We start from the raw sequence: 23263 nt of genomic DNA, 5'->3' as shown, positions 1-23263 counted from the left end.
CGAGGAATCCGATGTGAAGAAACAACAGCATTAGATTAACATGAATACAAAATGATTGAGAGTTAAGTGAAGGGTTTATTCAACCCAGAAGGATTAGAGAAGAGATTAAATAGAGAGTTAATTTGAGAAAATCATCTAGAAAAATTCTCAAATACATCAGCCCCTGAGAAACAGGGTATTGAGACAAAATAGGCAAAGTTACCACAGGCATAAGCAAGTGGGGTTACTACTATAGAAACATTGGTCTCAAGATGATTGAAACAAATATAAAACAACTGTTTCTGGAAACTAGTATCAGCACCTGATATTTGCAGGAAATTAAAAACCTTAACTATTTTCTTCCTGACTAATCCAAAGGTAAACCATCTGTACTTTATGACATTCTTGTATTCAGTATCACCAAAAAGAGTTCATTTGTGAAAACAAGCACATCTAATGTGCATTACCTATAAGCACTGTGAAGAACGTGAAAGATGTATTATTGCACATTTAGTCAAATAGCTGTGAAGATTTGTATATGTTTTTTTCTCCAGCTTTGACAAGCAAGTTGTTGCAGCATAAGCTGGCGGCAGTTAGTCGGGCAAAAGAAAAGGCTACAAAAGATGAAGTTAGAAAAGCAAAGATAAACAGCAGAAAGGAGAACAAGATCAGGAACAGAAACCTATGAGAAGACGAATGGGGAAAATAGAAAAATTGAAAACAAATCAGCCGGGGGGCAGGAAAAAGAACTGTAAACATGTAGGCCAAAAGCAAAGTATTTCTGTATCCAGTGGCAACATTTTCCCCCTGCTTCTTTTGAAATATGTTCTAATTGAGCCTCTTAACAATTTTTCTTGTACTAGTTTATCCTGTCAAATATATCACACTTGACTTATCAACATCACTCACTTCAACTATTCACCTTTGTATTCATTTTGGTGCTGAGGAAAATTAGGGAAAATGGGAACATTGTTCATGAGAATATCCAAAATATTTAACGGAAGCACACAATGCAACATTGTTAGGTAAATTATAAAATTTGCTACATTTTAGAAACTAATCAACAATCACCATTATTGCTTTCCATAGAAAAGAATACCTTTTCAATGTCACTTAACACACCCTAGAAAATATGCTATGTTATTAATTAAGCCTGTTAGAATTATAGGGTACTGTCACACTAATGAAAGCTGAACTATTTGAGAGCTAAAAGTTACTCTTGAATAAGTTAAAATTAACTACATTATACACAAATTGTACCTTTTAATATCAGTAATGAATAGGAAGGGAACAGAAAATCTATTTTAGACGATGATAATTTATTCTGTCATAGGGAAATGCTTCAACGTATTTAAGTTCAAATTTTAGGTAATAATGTGGCTATCAGGTAACTGCTATCCTGTAATATTTCACATTCCTTCACTCCAATACGAGGAGCAAATATTGTCTTTAACAGTCAGTTCATAATTATATTACATAAACACATCTTTGAGCAACTGAAGGTGCAGGCTCAGACAAACTTAAACATCATAGGCAACTGTGATGTAATTGCTTGGGTAAACCTGTGACTCTAACACCCATAAATATGCCAAATTTTATATCAAAGGCAACAGCTTAAAGAGTCTGCAGTGGCATTTCTTTAGTGGAAGTTCTGTAGATGCGAACTTCCCACTATTCGGGACATTTACAGAGGCAGGTGTGTTAAAAGGGCCCGATGGATCATTGGGGACCCGAGTCACCCCAACCACGAACTGTTCCAGATGCTACCATCCGGGAAACGGTACCGCAGCATAAAAGCCAGGCCCAACAGGCTCCGGGACAGCTTCTTCCACCAGGCCATCAGACTGATCAATTCACGCTGATACAATTGTATTTTTGTGTTACATTGACTGTCCTGTTGTACATGCTGTTTATTACAAATTACTGTAACTTGCACATTGCACATTTAGATGGAGATGTAATGTAAAGGTTTTTACTCCTCATGTATATGACGGATGTAAGTAATAAAGTCAATTCAATTCAATTTATTTGTAGGCAGTGATCTTTTGGTGGAATAAACGTGTGTAAATCAGTTGGAGATGCTTAATTTCTGCTCAAAGGATAAAGTTCTGTCAGGATCCCCTTACAATGCACACACACGTTTGATTCTCTCTAAGGTAGGAATTCAAACACCCATGATAACAAATGCTAAAGCTGAGGGAACAGTTCCAGTTTGGCCCAGTGCAATGCTGTTTCCTGGGTGTAACTTGTGCAAGGATATATGAGTTTATGTGGCATCAAATGAAACTTTTCTTTGCTTTAACACAAGCAACACCAATCCCTGTTAAGGGTCCTACGCTCCCTTATAGACAAAAATTCCTCATGAGGGTCCACATCTAGCACATCATTCCCCGCAACTTCTGCTATCTTCAATGGGATCCTACCCCCAAACACATCTTACCTCTCCCACCACCCCCCTCCCCACCACTCTCCACAAGGATCATCCCTCTGTGACTCGCTGGTCCACTCGTCTCTCCCAGTGCACTGATCTCCTTCCTGGCAATATCCCTGCAATCGGAAAAGGTGCCACACCTGACCGTTCAACTCCTTCCTCACCTCCATTCAGGGCCCCAGACAGTCCCTCCAGGTGGGGTAACACTTCACCTGTAGTTTCTCCGGTCACCCAGCATACCCGATGCTCCCGGTGCGGCCTCCTCTGCATCAGTGAGGGCTGACGTAGACGGGGGGGGGGGGGGGCTACTTTATTGAGCACCTTCGCTCGTTCCGCAACAAGCAGGATCTCTCTGTGTCCAACCATTTTAAGTCCAATCCCCATTTGCATTCTGACTTGTTGGTTCCACGGCCTCCTCTTCTGCCGAGTGACCTGGGGCCACTCTCAGGTTGAAGAAGCAAAACTGGTATTCTGTCTGGGTAGCTTCCAACCTGACGGCATGAACATCAATTTCGCTAACTTCTAATAATTTCTACCCCCTTTCCCTTCTCTCTTCTTCTATTCCCCGTCTTGGCTCCCCTCTCTCCTCACCCGCCTATCACCTCCCTCTGACGTCCCTTCTCCTATGGTCCACTCTTCCTCTCCTATCAGATTTCTTCTTTGTCATCCTTTTACCTTTTCCACCTATCACCTCCCAGCTTCTCACTTCACCCCTCCCACTCCTCTGGCTTCACCTATCACCTTCAAGCTTGTACCCTTTCCCCTCCCTCCCCACCTTCTCACTCTGGCTTCTTCCGCCTTTCTCTCCAATGAAGACCTGTTGAAGAGTCTCGGCCCAAACTTCGACAGTTTATTCCTTTCCACAGATGATGCCTGACCTGTTGATTTTCTCCAGCATTTTGTGTACGGAGAAAACATATGGGGGACTTGTGGTAAAATGAACAGTAATGGCTAACTCATTAGCAAATCTACGGTTTTGGAATTGATTGGACACAAAAGAAATGTTTGCCATGATGATTTGACTTGTTCTTGTATCCTTCCTGACCCACTGGTAATAAAGCTTGTAATAAACCTAATGTGAGGGAAGCTTCTCTGTGGAGAAGAAGGAAACAGGTCATGTTTGAAAAGTATCTGAATGAGTAAATGAAGCACTTCAAGGTCAGACAAAGATTTGAAAAATAAGATAATCTAAATAGCTCTCCTTCTGGCCAGCATGAGAATGGTGGCTGTACCACTCGCTTTCTTGCCATTAATCTATTAAGATTTAATAATTTTAAAATCAGCACTGTGTACTCTGTGTCACAATATCCAAGTACTTGGCCTTCCAGGTTGTGAAGGTGAAGCCTTTTCCAATTGTTGCCTTTGAAGTCTTCAAGCATTCCTGGGGTCCTCTCGGAACGTTGTGCGCACTGCAGCCACCGAGTCGATACCAAATAGCAAATAGCAGGTAAAGTTGACGGTGCCAAGTGGGGTTTCCGTTCCAGAGTACTGTTTAGTCCTGAACGAATGCAAGCTCCTTTGGTCTTGTGCACGAATGGGCAAACACAGTACTTACAAACAGATTATTACACAACCAGCTTTCTAGACTTCTCTCTTCAAAATTATTCTATCCTTATTCAATGGACTGAAGTCTTTTTTTTCCCAAAGAGAATTATGAATGAGGCCCTTTGAGTTGTTGGCAATTGAATTATTTTTCCAGTTACTATGCAATGTAGAAATCAGGTATAGGCATCTCATTCATTTTTCACTTGATCCATGATTAATAAATAGGTTAAGTAAACTTCCATCAATATTACACTTTATGGACTCAAGTTTGTTTTTAAAAATATCTTATATTTCATAAATATAAAACTCATTGACTTTTGTTGATTTAGTATTTTATGGCCCACAAACTGCAATTTCCTGCCATTTACCAGAAAAGGGATTCCTTGTGATTAAAAAGCTAGATAAAGTTACTTGATTAAAAATGACACAAACTAAAGTTCATAAACAGTGTGAACAGTGGGTACATTCAATTTCACACTCACTATGCCTGCACTCTTCCGCATTGTAACATTTCTGAACCGCATATTCTTAAACAACAACATATAGAAGCTGTAGACCAAGGGTTATCACCCTTTTTCATGCCATAGACCTCTTTTATTAAGGGAGGGGTCTGTGAACCCCCAGTTGGGAACCTCTGCAAGATATTCTGCAGGACCATTCATCCATATAAAAGCTTGTAGTCAAAGATTCAAAATTTAATCCAAAAACGTTGGGCACTTACTGGTGGTCCAATTGGTCCTGGAGGGCCTAGTTCCCCGGGAGGACCTGGGTGACCCTAAAAATCAGAAGAGAAAAATGTGAATTCAGCTAAGAATTATTATATTTGAGACACTTGCCAAATTGATCTTTTGAGGATTGTTGGAGTACAATAGCAGCCTAGAGTTATGCAATACAGAAACACCCCCCTGCCTCACCAACTATCAACCAACCTATCACTGATCTTGCAATAATCCCACTTCATTCTCCCAGCATTCCCATTGGCTCCCAGATTCTACGCTCTATAGTGGCCAATTTACACATCTCTGGGATGTGGGAGGAAATGGGTGTCTTCACAATTCACCTTTCATTTAGAAAAAACATGTTTTGGCACCTAAAGATGTGACAGCACTGCAGAGAGGGCAAAGAAGACTCATTGTGATGTTGCCTGGGATGAAGTATTTCTGTTATGAGAAGAGATTGAAGAGTCCACGCCTGTTTTCCCTGGAGTGGAGGAAGTTACAAGGGGAGATACCCTGAGGCATATATAACGATGAAGTTATAGATAGAGTAAACTGCAGGAAACTTTCCCCTTATCAGAGGAGAGGCAGAGAATTTGAGAGTGTAAATTCCAAGCTTTAAGAGTAGGACTGTTGAAAGTACATCGACCAATGCAGGTCGAATTAAATTTGAGAAGGCGAAAGAGCCAATTATTAGGAAAGTACAAAAGTAGACACATTAAGTGAGTGGGTAAAATTATAATGGATAACAAATAGAATAGGCAGGAGTGAGAAAAGCTGAACATTATTTAAATGGAGTGAATGCCAATATTCATGGAAATCTGAGTGTTACCAGAAAATAAATATGCACTTACAGTAGGAAATTAATTGGGAAGCCCTGCAGCAATTGTTAGTGTAAATGCAACATACATACCAACAGTATAAACAAGGGAAGAGATTCTGGGATTAAGTTCACGTCACTTGAGTGTAAATGATGCAAATTGCAGGCATGGTTTGAAATATTGATGCATTTGCAAAGGAATCATTCAGCACAAACGTGAGTTTTAACCAAAATGTTTTACATAGAAACATAGAAAATAGGTGCAGGAGTAGGCCATTCGGCCCTTCGAGCCTGCACCGCCATTTATTATGATCATGGCTGATCATCCAACTCAGAACCCAGCCTTCCCTCCATACCCCCTGACCCCTGTAGCCACAAGGGTCATATCTAACTTCCTTTTAAACATAGCTAATGAACTGGCCTCAACAGTTTGCTGTGGCAGAGAATTCCACAGATTCACCACTCTCTGTGTGAAGAAGTTTTTCCTAACCTCGGTCCTAAAAGGCTTCCCCTCTATCCTCAAACTGTGACCCCTCGTTCTAGACCTCCCCAACATCGGGAACAATCTTCCCGCATCTAGCCTGTCCAATCCCTTTAGGATCTTATACGTTTCAATCAGATCCCCCCTCAATCTTCTAAATTCCAACGAGTACAAGCCCAGTTCATCCAGTCTTTCTTCATATGAAAGACCTGCCATCCCAGGAATCAATCTGGTGAACCTTCTTTGTACTCCCTCTATGGCAAAGATGTCTTTCCTCAGATTAGGGGACCAAAACTGCACACAATACTCCAGGTGTGGTCTCACCAAGGCCTTGTACAACTGCAGTAGTACCTCCCTGCTCCTGTACTCGAATCCTCTCGCTATAAATGCCAGCATACCGTTCGCCTTTTTCACCGCCTGCTGTACCTGCATGCCCACTTTCAATGACTGGTGTATAATGACACCCAGGTCTCGTTGCACCTCCCCTTTTCCTAATCGGCCACCATTCAGATAATAATCTGTTTTCCTATTTTTGCCACCAAAGTGGATAACTTCACATTTATCCACATTAAATTGCATCTGCCATGAGTTTGCCCACTCACCCAACCTATCCAAGTCACCCTGCATCCTCTTAGCATCCTCCTCACTGCTAACACTGCCACCCAGCTTCGTGTCATCCGCAAACTTGGAGATGCTGCATTTAATTCCCTCATCCAAGTCATTAATATATATTGTAAACAACTGGGGTCCCAGCACTGAGCCTTGCGGTACCCCACTAGTCACCGCCTGCCATTCTGAAAAGGTCCCGTTTATTTCCACTCTTTGCTTCCTGTCTGCTAACCAATTCTCCACCCACACCAATACCTTACCCCCAATACCGTGTGCTTTAAGTTTGCACACTAATCTTTTAACTGTAGGAAGCAAGATATAGAGCATTTGCAAGGACTTTGACAATATTAGACCAAATGTAATGAGTGCTCGCGAACATATGGAAAAGATCAGTCTACTGACGATATTGAAGATGGGATCTTCTGGTGCCCCCTCCTCCTGTTACACGTTTCAGTGTCCACCATCAGTTATACCCAGGCTTGCAAACCTTGGCTTTGAGATCACTTAGTTTTATCTACTGCATGCTGTACTTGCTGCGCCCCTGATATGCAGGACAGCATTGCTAGGATATGTGACTATTTTCAGGTGGACCTGATGTTGCTCCCAGCAGCCCTTCTGCAGTCCTCATTGAGTTATCACTGGTCTACTGATTTGATGGTGCTAGTAGAAAGAGGTGTACTTCAAATGTCTTACTGTAAATTGTTGAGTTTATACTTATTCTACATTTTCAGAAGTACTAAGGTAGTAATGTAAATGTATTTGTAACTAGCAAGTTGTATGAGAAAATATTTAGAAAATCTTTTTAAAAACATAATTCTGGATATTAGATTACAGCCATTAAGCATTTAACTATGAGTATATTTCTATAAAAGAGGAAGGAAGGCATAATGGGCATAACTGCAAGAGTACAGCCACTTGAAAGATTAAGTTGACAAATACTTGAAAAATCAAATAATCTTACTTTCTATATAATTAGCTTTCTGCAGTGTACAACATTGGTACAGAAAATGGAAATTTTCCACTTCTCATGATCACTGTTGGCACGGTGCTACATACAGCAGGGTTAGATGGATAACTGAAGTTTCCTCTTCTATTCCTTTTACTATGAACCTTAACAACGCTACAGCGATACACACGAAATGCTGGAGGAAGTCAGCAGGCCAGGCAGCATCTATGGAAAAGAGTACAGTCGACAGTTTGGGCCGAGATGCTTCATATGACTCTGATGCCTGGCCTACTGAGTTCCTCCAGCATTTTGTGCATGTGTTGCTTGGATTTCCAGCATCTGCAGACTTTCTCTTGTTTGTGATTGAACAGTACAGTGATCTTCCATTTCCCAGTTTGTCACTTCAAGTAATACACAAAAAATGCTGGAGGAACTCAGCAGGCCAGGCAGCATCTATGGAAAAGAGTACAGGTGACATTTCGGACCGAGACCCTTCAGCTAGTTTTCAGGGGATAATGGAACATTTTGTGAAGTACCTGTGTCCACATGTCCACCAGTAAAAGGTGAATTTTTGGTGATCTGGAGATGGTTCAATCTCATTTCATGTAAGATCATAAGAAACAATGAAAACAAACTTCTAATTTGTCATTCTCAGATGGATTCACACACATGCCTGAGGGTTGAGAAAGCATCAATCAACCCATCCCAATATACTGCATTTACAGTAACAATTGCTGCAAGCCTTCCCAATTAATTACTAGTGCATGTTAATTTTCTGTGTTAATTATATGGTAACACTCAGATTTCCCTGATTACCAGCATTCATTAGTTTCACACCATTTAAATAATGCTTTGCTTTCCCCACACTTACCCATTCTGTGTGCCATTCATTATAACTTTACTTGCTCACTTAATGTGTCTAATTTTGTACTTTTCTAATAACTGTCCCTTTCTCCTCCTCAAATTTAATTATGGCATTTGAGACACTTGTACGTGGGCTGTTAAAATGTAGATTCCACAACCCACCAAGTATTGTGACCTACACATCTTGCAAAAAGCCCAAATTTTCTGAATTTCTACATTAGTTGACGTAACTAATTGATGGCAGGACTTTCATATGATGAAAGACTGGATGAACTAGGCTTGTACTCGTTGGAATTTAGAAGATTGAGGGGGGATCTGACTGAAACATATAAAATCCTAAAGGGATTGGACAGGCTAGATGCAGGAAGATTGTTCCTGATGTTGGGGAAGTCCAGAACGAGGGGTTACAGTTTGAGGATAAAGGGGAAGCCTTTTAGGACCGAGATGAGGAAAAACTTCTTCACACAGAGAGTGGTGAATCTGTGGAATTCTCTGCCACAGGAAACAGTTGAGGCCAGTTCATTGGCTATATTTAAGAGGGAATTAGATATGGCCCTTGTGGCTAAAGGGATCAGGGGGTATGGAGGGAAGGCTGGTACAGGGTTCTGAGTTGGATGATCAGCCATGATCATACTGAATGGCGGTGCAGGCTCGAAGGGCCGAATGGCCTACTCCTGCACCTATTTTCTATGTTTCTATGTAACAAAGAATAAGGGAAGACAGGGATCGGTTAAAAACAACAGCTGATTGCATGGACCATGTCGACTACTTTTGCTCTGTCCTAAAATGCTGACTGCCCTTGCAGCCTCATTGAAGTTGGCTCCACAAGCTTTGCAGTTTAAGTAGCTAATACCAGTAACTTACAAAGATCCAATTTTGCATGATTTGGGCTGGGCTTGGAAACCAAATGGAGCTCTAGGCACTCAAAACACAAAATTACTATCTTTATTTAATATTGACTTCGTGATTTCTTATTGCACTGAAATCTTGCAGATACTAAATTTCCATGTGTCTTTCTTACTTTTCCCTTTCTTAGATTCCTTGAACTTATGTGAAAATTGAATATATTTTTGAGAATGATTTTCATAGAGAACGTTAAAGAGAGCAACTGTACATATCATGTTTGCAAAGAAAAGCTGAAAGTCAATAATTATTTAAGCAGAATATATTCCAAGAAGCTAAAGCAGATTTGCAAATTAGTCTCATTTTTCAACATCTGGACGACCAGTATCTTAATGTTCCTTTTGTCCCACAAATCGCAATGTAAGTAGCTAGCAGGTTAAAGCTTTCACACAGGATGTTCACATGAAATAGATTTCTTGCAGACTTCTTAAAGCCGTGATTGGAATGCAGATGATGAAGAAAATAAATGTTTAAGAAAACAGTGCATACTAATAAATCAAAGACCTACAATCATTGAGTCATATGTATTTGAACCAACCTCAGCAGAGCATACAATTACACCTAATCAAATTCATTTTTGGATAGGTTGGAAGAAGTGACTAACCAAAAGAAGCATATTCTATATCAAGCAACACACACAAAATGCTGGTGGAACGCAGCAGGCCAGACAGCATCCATAAAGAGAAGATTTAAACTTCTTCAGTGTAGGCATCACTGGAAGAGACTTCGCAGTAGTCAGATAGATGCTGTCTGGCCTGCTGCGTTCCACCAGCACTTTTTGTGTGTTGCTTGAATTTCCAGCATCTGCAGATTTCCTTGTGTTTGCAATATTCTATTTCAAATTGGAATAGTTAAGATCTTTGATGATATTAAATGTGGCTTAATGCAGATTATGGTATTTTAACTTGGAAATGTTCTTAAGCACATTTCTTCATTCATCTGAAGGTTGCAGAACAGAAATTTCAGTAAATATTTGAAGGAAATAGAAAATAGTGTTCAGTGTGAAATAAAGTTTTCACTAACATTTATGATTGGCCATCAGTGCAACCTTCAATTTGCTGCCATTTCCTGTGAAAGAAACTGCTTTCAATAAACATTTCTGTCTTTTAACTTTCCTTAATTCTCTTAGACTGAAATGTGCCAGACCTCTTTCTGGCAAGTGAAGACTGGAGCATCTATATCCCACTTTCCTAGCTTTCCTAGCCAAAAGACAATAAATACACAGAATGTGTGTTCTGGTCTGTAGGCAGTGAGGGCAGTGAGGGAATGCCCTCACTCGCACAGCAATTATCAACATATTGAAAGGATATCAGGTAAACAGATTCAACTATTCTAAAAATAGTCACCAGCATTAATAATGTTCCTTTAGCATTTCAGGGTGGGCACCTAAACTTATGCTCACAACTTCCAGTTAGGAACTGAGAAGTTTATTAACACAAAACTTTTAAGCTGCATTGAGTCAGACTTCCATCATCAGTCTGAATGTGGTTAGAAATGGTTTGGCAGGACAGAGTGCAAAAAAAAAGACATGAATTAAAAGGAATTCACATTGCTATCTCACCTTTCAAGTGTGTCAATTGGTAGAAATAAATCATTTACTGCAATAACATGATGCATGCACCATATGATATCAATACATCTGTGCAATCTTTTATGGCTGCTTTCACTTAGAACGTCTGCTAGTTATTTCTCATTTGCACAGCTTTTACAGCCATTTCCGCTTTTAGTTCACAGAGCAGAATATAGTAAGGTTAGCTATTTTTAATCCATTTCCATCCAAACAGCAATATGAGACGAAAGCTCCAGGGCTGCCATGAGATTGACAATAGAGTTGGAGATGAAAATACCATGTACAGTACCTCAGTATCACAAAATAGGGATCTATACTAACAAAAAAGGGACAAATAAAGTCCGTCATTATAATTGAACCCATGAACACTACCTCACTACTCTTTTATTTCTGTTTTTTTTTGTACTGCTTATTTTAACTCAACTATTTAATAGACATTTATCTATAAACTGAGTTACATTAAGTGTGTATATATTATATATAATGTGACTCAGTTTTTTTCTCGATAATCATCATGTATTTTATTGTACTGCTACCGTAAAGTTAACAAATTTCACGCCATACGCCAATGTTATGAAACCTGATACTGACTAAACTTAAATTCCAAATATCTTTTTTTTCAAACATAAGAACTGTTTTTGTTAACTGTACCTAATACATCTTTACAGCAGATGGTATAGTAGCCGGATGTCAAAAATTGGCTTTTCGGAATTTCCTCTCATTAAACGGAAGGCCACACATAAGTGGGATAAATTGGACAAATAACAACAAACTGCTTGTTTTAGTAAAACAACGTCATAATATTTTCCATTTGATTTAAACCTAATTTTTGCTTTTGTTTGTTAATCCTCTTGCTAAGTGCTTTTGAGTATTTTACCACTTTAAAACTTCAAGTTGTCATTCTTCAAGTCTTATGACATTGTTGTAAAGGCATTTCTCAACTCTGATAAGGGAGAATATTAATAATATCTGTCTATTTAATTTCAGGCACCTTAATTGTTGATGATATTTGTAATCCCTAAGCATAAGACCCTCAGAGGTAGGAGCAGAATGAGGCTATATGGCCCATTGAGTCTGCTCCACCAGTTCATTATGGCTGACCCATTTTCCTTCTCAGCCCCAAGTTCCCTGCATCTCTTCATGCGCTGACCAATCAGAACATGGGAGACTATATCCAACGGGCATAGATAAATACTGTTTTACAATTCTATACATTGATACCCAATGGAAATAGGCCATAATCAACTTTAATCAAACATACAGGTGACATTTTACATCTGGCCGAATCAGGCAGTGTATGGTAGAGAATTCTGGATCTCCCCAGCCCATCATTTTATTTTAATTAAAATTAATATAAGGTCATTGTTTACAGTACTTAACTGCTTCATATGTACTTCAGGTATATATCAGGAGCACTGAATTCTGCTTTTACATCAGCAGGAACGAAACCCAGTCCAAAGGGATTTGTTGGAATGTGATACTTTAAAACATGATTAAAGATTTTTAATGCTAGTCAAATGCAGATCATTAGAAACAAACAAAACCTGAGAGAGAACATAGCTATATTTTTGTGAAATCTGTTGTAAAGGACAGGCAATTGTGATTTTTTAGTTAGTTGGTTTATCTACCTATTGATTAATTAATTAATTATTGATCGATTGATTGAGATGCAGTGCAGAGTTGGCCCTCCAGGCTGCGCCACCCAGCAATCCCCCAATTTAACGCTAGCCTAATCACAGGACAATTTACAATGTCCAATTAATTACCAACCGGTAGGTCTTTGGACTGTGGGAGGAAACCAGAGCACTCGGCGGAATCCCCCTTGGTCACGTGGAGAATGTACAAACTCCTAACAGGCCTTTCTCCATCTTTTTGCTCAATATTTTTATGGATTAAGGAGATAAACCATTTGCTGCATTGTTCACCAAAATTCAAGATTCAACCAGAGGAAACCCAGACAGTCACGGGGAGAACGTACAAACTCCTTACAGGCAGCGGTGGGAATTGAACCTGGATCACCTGTACTGTAAAGTGTTGTGCTAACCACTATGCTACTGTGCTGCCCATATATTTAACAAATGTCTATTTGTCCAGATTTTGAGACAAGAACACATCCTGCTGTGTGCCTTTTGGACTGCATTAATAGGAAGCTTAGTGCGTGTTTGCTGCAGAGGTATCAGACCATGAGCTGTTTGGTCTGAAGACAAAACAGCTACTTGAATCTTGATGAATGATGCAGCAAATGTTCTATCTGCTATCTCCTCAATCCATGAAAATATTGAGCAAAAAGAAGGCGAGGGGGCTGAAATGGAAAGTGAATTAGAGTTGACGAATTCAGTGGCAAATGACACAAAAATGTGGGATAGAAAGAATGGATAAAGAAATAGAAAAGTAACAGAAAGGAAAAGAATGAAAGTAATTGTAATCATTTATATTTCCATATTAAAATCCTAAATAGAATCACTACTGAAAGGAAAGATAATCAGCTTTCACTTTTCAAGCAAATAAAGCTATGTGTCAATAATTAACAATGATCATGTCATTGAATGGGTACTTAATCTGTTAATTATTAGATTTAGCTTTCTGTAGCAGGTTTTAGGGGTAGTTAATGTGTAATTCATGGGGAGACTAAACAAGAAATGCCATTTTACAAATCATCTGGAAGAATGGTCCAAAACGACCAGCAACATTTCCCAAAATGTTAGCTGAGCTGCACATTAATAACAGCAGACGTTCTTCAGCAAAATCAAGCCATAGTAATTTTCACTTTTTTTCTCACTCATTTTCTTCCTGTATCTAAAATTTGGACTTCTTTGAGCTAAAATTTATGCTAAACACTAGTTTGGTCTCAGTTTTGGTCTCACATGAGAAATCATGGCTGGGAATTTGGGTTAATGACTCCTTGCTTACTTTTGAGTAGTTGCCGACAAGAACAATTTTGAACATAAACTTCATTAACTTATCCCCTCACTTTTTCACGGGGAAAACATTGGCCTCTGCTTGGCATGAGGAACTATTGTGGAACAAATAATCAGGACAAATCTGTTGTTTGAATCACGGATGTAAACCTTACCTCTTTGTTATATTTCATGTTTAAGAACAAGATCACATGATTGTCCTCCAACTGTAACTGCATGGACCTAACCACATCTTATAGGATAAAAGCAAATATTATGTTGTGTTTATTAGTGGCAGCAGTTCTCAGTTTTTTAAATGCCCATTTCAACAGCTTTGAGTTCGAGATTTTGGCTGTGCTGAAACAGTTCCAATTTTGGCAGACACATATTGAATTCTAAAAGATTTTTATTCCTAATCTTAGCCCTTCCTTTTGGATTGGTTCCATGCAATTTATTGGACAAATGCTATGACCAGCAGATTAACTGTTACCTTGCTGGATAAATATCAGTTCTATGCATCAAGTATTGCTGAGCAGGTATCTTCCAACAGACTGTGTTATCAGGCACGTATCTGGCTTGGCTGGAAACACCCTCTAATCAACTAAACCATTCTTAAGTGAGATTTATTTATTATTAAATTATATAATTTTAATCTATCTTGGCCAGAAGACAAAACATAAAGCAGAAATTCATCATCACTGTTTTCTGGCTTTAAAACAGCAGTGTTTCAAAAAAAAAATCACGAAATTCATTATGAGTAGATCCAAAACAGCACCAAAGGTCCTCTATTTCAAAAACACAGCATGTTATGTATCCAATTACCTACACTGATGACAACCTTCTTCATAACTTTGGCTCAAGCAAATATTTCTTAAAAGTTCATGGCACATTACAGTCATGACTTTTCTGGAGCATGATGACTGAGATTGAATGCATTTTGCAATAAGTGGACAGATTTTGCAGAGTTCTCTCCAGGAAGAAGTGGAACCTACAAAAACCCAACAACTGTGTGCTCATCCTCCAATTTTCATAAGCAAATGGGATGCATGAAAAGAAATAGCCAGGGAGGTATCTGAAAGGACATGAGAGTCCATCATGAGTGTCTGTGATTTTGGGAGTCCTGCAGTCAAATACTCATTCTAAAAACAGAAAGGACCAATGCAGCTGCAATCAATAAAGGTCACGTAATACAAACTGTTAAGAATCCTGAGGCAAGACTTTTAAAAGTTAGGGAGATTCTGACATTGACTTTGAGAGCAGTGGAGCTACTTGCATTTGGTTACTAGGCAAATTTCAAGTGCAGTATGTGCTCTGAATTTCTCTTGAAGTCCGTGTCATGGTCACCCTAATTCTCAGAACCCTAGCTTCAGGATCATTGTAGGTTGGCTCCAATGAGATTCACTACCACAGCAGTTTGATGCTCACAGCTTCAGTGCAAAAATCAAAATCTCCAGCAGATCCTTAATAAATGTGATCTTTACATTAATAATTCAAGGAGTCATTAGTGACACTTCAGAATCCCAACAGTGTAGGCAGTCATAGAAAGGAGTTATACCCTAGCGCCTTATAGACATTGCCTTTGTCAACGAGTACCGTGTGATATATAATACCATCTGATGAATATTTGCAAGATTTTATTTGGAATTTGTCACCACTTAATTTTGCTGTCATCAGCTTCAGATGTGGTTGCTGGGATCTCAATTTGGATCAATCATTTTGAGGCTTCTGGCAGATAAACGTGCAACACTCTGACCACTACTGCAGGAAAATGTGCCTGGCCACTAAATGATGCTCAGCTTCAGCCTTCATCATTGTTAAAAGCTCTTATATGAGAAATGGCCAATAGGTTGAAAATTTCATCAGTCAGAGTTTTTGGGTAGGACATTACAACTGACATCATATAGATTAACAGGACCACAGGAAAACTGTACCAGATTACACAAAGCTCGAGTACCAGGAGGTCAGTCCTTATTAATGACGAAACTTATCCCACTTTGAACTCTGCACAAAATTGATGAATGATTTCAATCTGCACAATCCTTTATTTTGGATATGTAAACACATTTTAGCCTTAAGATTTGGATTTTAAGGTTTACTGCTTTCTTAGTTTCCAATTTTCTTTTCATAGTTTACTTTTCTGAGCAGAAAATACAGTAAAAGTACCCTGTAGCCAGTTGGAAAAACAGTACTGTGGCCTAAAAGAGCTCCTCTTTTCACTTCCCTGTGGGAAAATGTCTGGCTTCCAATCCTCACGTCCTTATGGAAATAGACTTGATGTCTCTCTTGTCAGTAAATAGGCTACCATATGTGGAGAGTCACACATGACAGCTTATTCACTGACATCTCAGTGTATTCGAATGTCACAATGCAAGTTCAAAACTAACATCTTCAAAGCAAAAAGAGACTATTTCAAGTGGTTCTGCCTTTTAATTTTGAATACAGGGCAGATGACATGACCATGCATAATGTGGAAATGCAGTATATTTTAACAGTGATGCTTTTGATACATCACATCTGTGGTTTGTTAATAAATGATTAGCATGTAAGATTAATTATGTCACTGGACTGACCTTTCACAGATAACAATGGAATTAAGACAAATTAGGAGAATGAATTGATACATTAAATCGTTTCCCAATGTTAAGCTATAATTTGCAGGTTAAGATATAATTTCAGTGTTGGAAGAACCAACTGAGACCTAATGAGGAATACCAGGCTTTCAATCGAAAGTTTTGAAATCAAACCCCTGTTTGCCAGGTCCTTCTGACTCAGCTGGTTATTTGTGATCATTTATATTCACTTTGGCCACCAGATGGAGTATTTTATCACCAGGATGTAAGCTGTAAAGGTGTCAAAAAACTCTTGCAAGACTATTCAGTTTTTGAGAGACAATTTTGCTAGTGAACTACATAAGTTGCTAGAAATTTCGAAATGCAGCGAAGCTCCACCTGAAATATGAATCGTTCCTTTATCTAGTCAATGCTGGTGATCTATTATATACTTAATTTTTAATCAGCATTTTCCCTTATAGTCAGAGAGCAACAGAATCACTGAGTGATCTGAAGCAGGAAGACAATATTTATTCCTTTGTGACTTGGGTAGAGCTACCAATTACTCCAGCTTCCTTACATTCTCCACAAGAGACTTGTAAATGCAGTCCATTCAAATGTTTATCCAATTCTCTTTTCGAAGTTATTCATGAAGCTTCTTCCATCACTGTTATCAGGCAGAGAGTTTCAGATCACAAGAGCTCATTTTGCAAGATACAGTTCCTCAAAGCAATTTGATACGCCAATGAACTTAAACCAATGTCCTCTAGTCTACATTGGTACATTATTATTGTGTATATTTTATTCTGTAATTCCAGCTTCTTGAAATTCCAAACATAATTGACTTTGCCTGTTCATATGACTTTTCTGGTAAACCTCTTCTGTTCATCTCCAAAGCAATAGAATTTCTAAAGCGCCGAGAGCCAAGATTTGAACACAATTGGCCTAAACTTATTTGTAAGTGGAAATTACTCCAGAGACCATCACCTATTGCGGTGCAGGGGTCAGTGCATCGCTGCCTTCTGTACCTACCCACTGAAATGCACAGATCAGAGGTGAGCTAAAGTTCAGATGCCAACACACGTGATCTCCTGCTCCTTCTCTGAACTCACCAAAACACAAACCCCCCGGCTGAAGAATGTCACTAGCTTAAAAAGGTGAGCAAAGTTATATGATTTGTTAATTCAAATTTTCAATTAATTTATTTTGAGCAATTTAAGGTTTTTTAAGTAAATGCAGATATTTTAAAATACATTTCTGGATTACTTAGTTCTATTTGAGCTGTTTAACTGCCTCTGATCTTCAGGGCTGATTAAAGATGATTTAAGAAATGTGGCTAAGTGGTTAAGGCATTCGTCTAGTTACCTCAAGGTTGCTAGTTCAAACCTCAGTTGTGGCAGCGTGTTTGTGCCCTTGAGCAAGGCACTTAATCACACATTGCTCTAGTCTGTACGAGCAGTGGCACCCCACACAGACTTCCAATCTGCACCTTGTAAGGCATGAAAGTGCCCAACACAGGCCTCTCATGGTCTGAGCTGATGTTCCCTCCCTAAGAAAAGGTCCTGACAGCAACAACTGCCAGAAGCAACCACAAGGCATCTGGAGGTGGGATCTATCCCATGAGGTACAGTGTCCACCCATGGCCTCTCAGGATGACCGTTGAAACAAGAGCTCCACGTCGAGTGATCCCACAGAGCTTCACTAAAATAACAGTCAGACAAGCATGGCAGGGTGAAGTGCGGGTTACGGACCAGAACATCCTTTGTATTATCCACTATTCCAGCTGAGGCACTGCCAGTGTTTTAAATGGTTTAGTATAATGTTTTTACTTTTGTTGTCTTTAGCTCAAATGAAAGAAGGAAGGAACCTGTGTGTTTTTCTCACAGACTTTTGACTTACCCTGCCACTATACAGTATGTCCCCAATTCTCTCTGCTCTCACTGCTGTGTTTAAACTTCTTCCAGTAATGCAACCTTCCTCCCCCACCCTTCACCATTCCCCATCCCCTTTTCCGTCTTTCACCTTATCTCCTTACCCACCCATCACCTCCCTCTGGTGCTCATCCCCCTTCCCTTTCTTCCATGGCCTTCTGTCCTCTCCTGCCAGATTCCCCCATCTCCAGCCCTGTATCTCTTTCACCAATCAGCTTCCCAGCTCTTTACTTCACCCCTCCCCCTCTCAGTTTCACCCATCACCTTGAACTTCTTCCTCCCCCCTCCCCCACCTTCTCACTCTGACTCCTCGTCTATTTTTCTCCAGTCCTGCCGAAGCATCTCAACCTGAAACACGGACGATATTCTTTTCCATAGATGCTGCCTGGCTTGCTGAGTTCCTCCAGCATTTTGTGTGTGTTGCTTGGATTAACTCATATTGTTCTCCTCATTCTTCCCAGAATACACCTCCCTTCCTGGCCTCTCTCCACTGGCTACCAGTACAGTTTAGAATTGATTTGCTCTCTTGTTTGTTTTTAAAGTCCTAAGTGGGCTGGCCCCCTCCTATATCGCTGACCTTCTAACCCTTTATTCTACTTCCAGGTCCCTCAGGTCAGCTGACTTGGGGCTCCTGGCCGTCCTGCGATCTAAATTTAAGTTTAGGGATGACCGCACCTTTGCTGTTGTAGCCTATAGACTGTGGAACAGAATTCCCCTCCCTATCAGATCTGCCCCCTCCATCGACTCTTTTAAGTCCAGGCTCAAAACTTGCCTTTATTCACTAGCGTTTGAATCTTCCTGATGTGGCTGATTTTTGGCTTGTGCCTAGGCTCAGGTGTTGTTTATTTTGTGCCTATAAGCTGTGTGCCTTGCTGTTTATATCCGTGTTTCTTGTATTTGTGATTTTAGCTACCTGTTATGGTTTGTACAGCACTTTGGTCAACATGGGTTGTTTTTCAATGTGCTTTATAAATAAAATTTGACTTGACTTTGCCACGTCCCTACATATTTTACAAATTTTTTTTGTTTTCTCTTACAGACTGTTATTTTTCTTTTCAACCTTACTGCGTTTCTAAGAATTTCAGAAAAATTACGTAAGAACTCTCCTTTTCTCAAACCTGAAATGCCCATTGACCTCAAGTTACATCACTGCTGAAATATCAGCATCAAAATACAGATCATTTCTCTTGACTCATTGAAGTTTAAAGTGCATAACGAGTCGACATTTTCATGCCTAGTTTTAACCCTATTTATTAAAACCGAACAGACAATACTGGAAATATTGAACAATTCAATTCTCATCTGGGAAAGTCAGGACTAATGAGACATTAAATCTTTCTGTAGATGTCGTAATGGACCATTGTGTGTTTCCACCATCTCCTGTTTTATATCAGAATTACAGCATTGGAGGTATTTTCCTGTTTGGATTCCTGATAATTAATAATTGCAGAACCTATGCATTTCAGAAGATGCATTTTAAAGAGTAGATATTATCCTTTATACACATTTATTTTGTAATCTATGGAAAAATCATGAAGCTAATTATCTCTCATCTGTTTGTAATGTGGGGACTATGATCAGAGGCTCGGAAAACATGGGTTTTAAAATCACAGGGGGAGGAAATGAGCAAACTGAGAGAGATAAAATGGGAGGAGAAAAAGAGGGTGAAATATCGAAAGACAGCAGGAGAAGGAAGATGAGGAATAAAGTGGAGGGGGAGGAGAGGAAGCAAAAGGAGAAGAGGAAGGAAAAGGAGCTGGGAAAGGAGAGAGAAATGGGAGGGGCGAGAACAAAAGGGGAGCGGAGAGCAAAGGAGATGGGAAAGTGGGGGTACACAGGTGGGCAGAGAATGGAGAAGGGGAAAGCAGAGGAGTGAGGATGGGAAGAAGTGGAAGTGAAGATAGAGAAGAAAAAGGGGAAGAGATGTATGAGTGGAACGGGTTGGTGAGGAGAGGGCAGTGAAGGGGCAAGAGGAGCAAAAGTGGTAGTGTCTGTGAAAGATAATGGAGGGATAGGGGTAATGGAGAAGAAAAGGAGATGGGAAGGGAACTAGAAGGATGAACAAGGTGGATGGGATCAGATGTGGTAGAAGAAGGAAGGAGAAAATGGTAGGTGAAACAAATCAGGAGAAAGGAGGGATAAAGAGGAGGAAGAAGTAAAAAGGGAGGCTTGAAAGAAAGGGAATGCAGAGGATTTGTGGAGACAGACTAAAGAGGTTCAGTATATATAGGAATAGGAGTGCAGGGAGGGCAAGGGGCTATAAAGCGATGGGGGAGAGAGACAACAAATCCACTCCTTACCGTTGCTCCTTTAACTCCTGGAGGGCCCGGAGGACCTGTTTCACCACGGTCACCCTGCAGAAACAAGAGCAGGCACTGTTCAGTGGGAATTCCAGAACACAGTTTACACAATACTCCAACATTAGTGACCTCAGTAAGATGGGGCTGATCACCATCAGAGATCTAAGGTATTTCAAAATGAGATGGAGCGAGGGCAAGGGGGCAAAGTAAAGACCAACTAGGAGAAGGAGATGAAATGCGATGGGAGGAGAAAGTCTACTGGTACATACTGCAAGTATGAGTTTGGCATAACCCAAAACATCATTAAAATTGCACGAATTGTGTGAGAATCACATAAACCGATTCTATCTCTCTGTGCAAATGCTGCTTTTTGATTTGTTTTTACTCCGTTAGTCTAAGGAGATAAGTATGATCAAACAGACTGCAGATGCTGGGAGTCTGGAGCAACACACAAAATGCTGGAGGAACTCAGTGGGTCAGGCAGCATCCATGGAGGGAAATGAACAGCAGGTATTTCAGGCCAAAACCCATAAGACCATAAGGCAAAGGAGCAGAAGTTGGCCATTCGGCCCATCGAGTCTGCCCCACCATTTTGTCATGAGCTAACCCCTCGTCATTACACTGAAAACTAGAAATATTCAGCAGCTTGAACAACAGCGATCGGGGAAAAACAGATTTAATGTTTCGGGGATAATCCTTCATCATAACTGAGAAAGGTTGTATTCAAAAGTTATCAACCTGAAACACTTATTTTGCTTCTCTCCCTTACGTGATCAGATCTTTCAGAAATCTCTGCCTTTATTGGATAGTTACTGTAAGGTGAAGCAGCAATGTTGTAAATTGCTGAAGCATCAAAACAGCCCTGACAAGGACTGTTTTCCTTCAGGAACCCTGCTGCTTCAGGAACCCTGCTGCTTACCTCGTCATTGATGACCTGCAATGTCTCTGGGGAACCGGCAAATGTCAATACATCCTGTCAATACCAGTAAGCACTTCTGGTGATGCAGCTGTCCCTGACTACTACATGGGAATGCCACGAGAGTGCTTGAATCTCCAGGAATAGACCCGTGACCTTCTGAGTTTGAGGCAGGTCCTCTCCAGGTCAAGGCAGGTTCCATTCTTGGGAACTCTCTGTGGCCAGAACGGTTCAGAGCAGAAATGTGACCATGTATGCCTGAGAAGGTGCCTGCGGCGGACAAATCCAACCTGCCAGTCTCCCACACACTCATCCATATGTATGGCCTGTACGCAAGTCAGGTAAGCTGGGGAGGACCTGTAGGTGGTTCTCCAACATGCCAACATGTATACATGAGGAGAAAAGGAAAAGAGGGATATATCTGTGTTTACTGAATGAAGGTTTAAGGGAGAAATTTTATACAGTGTATAAACACTGGCAACAACTTATTGAGCCAAACGAGTACTTTCTGTTTTCTAATCCTCATACATACTCTCTAAATTACATCTTTTTCAAACGTTCTGATACACTGCTTCTTTTTACTTCAATTGCCTTCAGTTCCTCTCTTTGGTGACTTTTGTGTCTGCTTTCAGCCATTCCAGAATAAATTGCATCTTTGCCTCAATATGCCTGATATTTCTGATAGTTGCTATTATATTCCCAGAAAGAGGATCAATTGGTGAGTATCCGTTCTGTATACCTTTTCCCCAATCTTTCCAAGTTCTCCGATTGGTCCCATGAATCCTGGCTCACCCTGGTGAAAGAATAAAAAACAGAATATTTCTTTCACTTTAGAAGTCATAAAAATGATTAAATGTTGCAATTTATGACCAACTGAGCCAAGGATTAGACAAAGCAATAATTGTGCATGGATTCTGAAGCATTAATTAATCAGCTTTGCATCTAAGGCATCCGTTAGTCTTGCGAGACCATGGATCTGTGCCTGGAAAGTCTTCATTCTCCAGGGCGCAGGCCTGGGCAAGGTTGTATGGAAGACCAGCAGTTGCCCATGCTGCAAGTCTCCCCTCTCCACGACACCAATGCTGTCCAAGGGAAGGGCATTAGGACCCATACAGCTTGGCACCAGTGTCGTCGCAGAGCTATGTGTGATTAAGTGCCTTGCTCAAGGACACAACACGTTCCCTTGGCTGGGGCTCGAACTCACAACCTTCAGGTCACTAGTCCAATGCCTTAACCACTTGGCCACGTGCCCACCATATGCTTTGCATATGGACAGTAATTGTATCCACCTTATCCTGAGTTGGGCCATGTATCACAAAGTGCACTGACAGTACAAAAAGTAATCATAAGAGATAGTCTTAGAAAATTGTGGTTGGAGGTGTGATATCCCATGGGATTGGCTGGAATGCCATTATTATTTTCTTTTGACTGAAAGGGATGGAGTGATGACTGCACACTTACTTTTTTTCCCAGCAAATTGCCCCAGTGTATCATTATCACCTTTATGGCAGATGATCAAGACATTACATTGTCCAATAATCCAATTCCTGCCCAAATGTATTGTAAATAACTGTGGCTTAGAGAATGCCCCAAACTATGCTGTAGCTTTAAAGCAGTTATGGGTTATCTTAACATAAAGATTGCGTAAAGAATGAGAAATTCACGGAACAGCGTTGCCCTCCTGAAGTTGACATTGTTGGTTGCTGTGTAACGTTTTGCATTGATGTGTTATAAGTTTGTGTAGTTTCCAACACATAGCCCAGCAAGTGCAACCTTCACAGCCAACTCACAAAGAGACATGCCTCT

At 40.1% G+C, this 23263-nt stretch overlaps 1 protein-coding gene across 2 annotated transcripts in view; it reads right to left on the bottom strand.

Annotated features, from left to right (window-relative positions):
* Positions 1-23263, bottom strand: part of col27a1b (collagen, type XXVII, alpha 1b) — a 483649-nt gene that overhangs the window by 175206 nt on the left and 285180 nt on the right. For both annotated transcript variants that reach the window (XR_010021219.1, XM_063073617.1), the window contains exons 25-27: positions 22197-22250; positions 20542-20595; positions 4677-4730 (exon numbers count right to left, since the gene is read on the bottom strand). Coding sequence is in view for 1 of the 2 variants with exons in the window: in XM_063073617.1 (XP_062929687.1) it covers positions 4677-4730; positions 20542-20595; positions 22197-22250 (162 nt within the window). In the remaining variant the exon portion in view is untranslated. The remainder of the gene's footprint in view (positions 1-4676; positions 4731-20541; positions 20596-22196; positions 22251-23263) is intronic.

The sequence above is a fragment of the Mobula hypostoma genome, chromosome 21, assembly GCF_963921235.1.
Source record: "Mobula hypostoma chromosome 21, sMobHyp1.1, whole genome shotgun sequence".
NCBI classification, from domain to species: Eukaryota; Metazoa; Chordata; class Chondrichthyes; order Myliobatiformes; family Myliobatidae; genus Mobula; species Mobula hypostoma.
The sequence above is the reverse complement of the archived record's forward strand: the minus strand, read 5'-3'. Positions and strand labels throughout refer to the sequence as shown.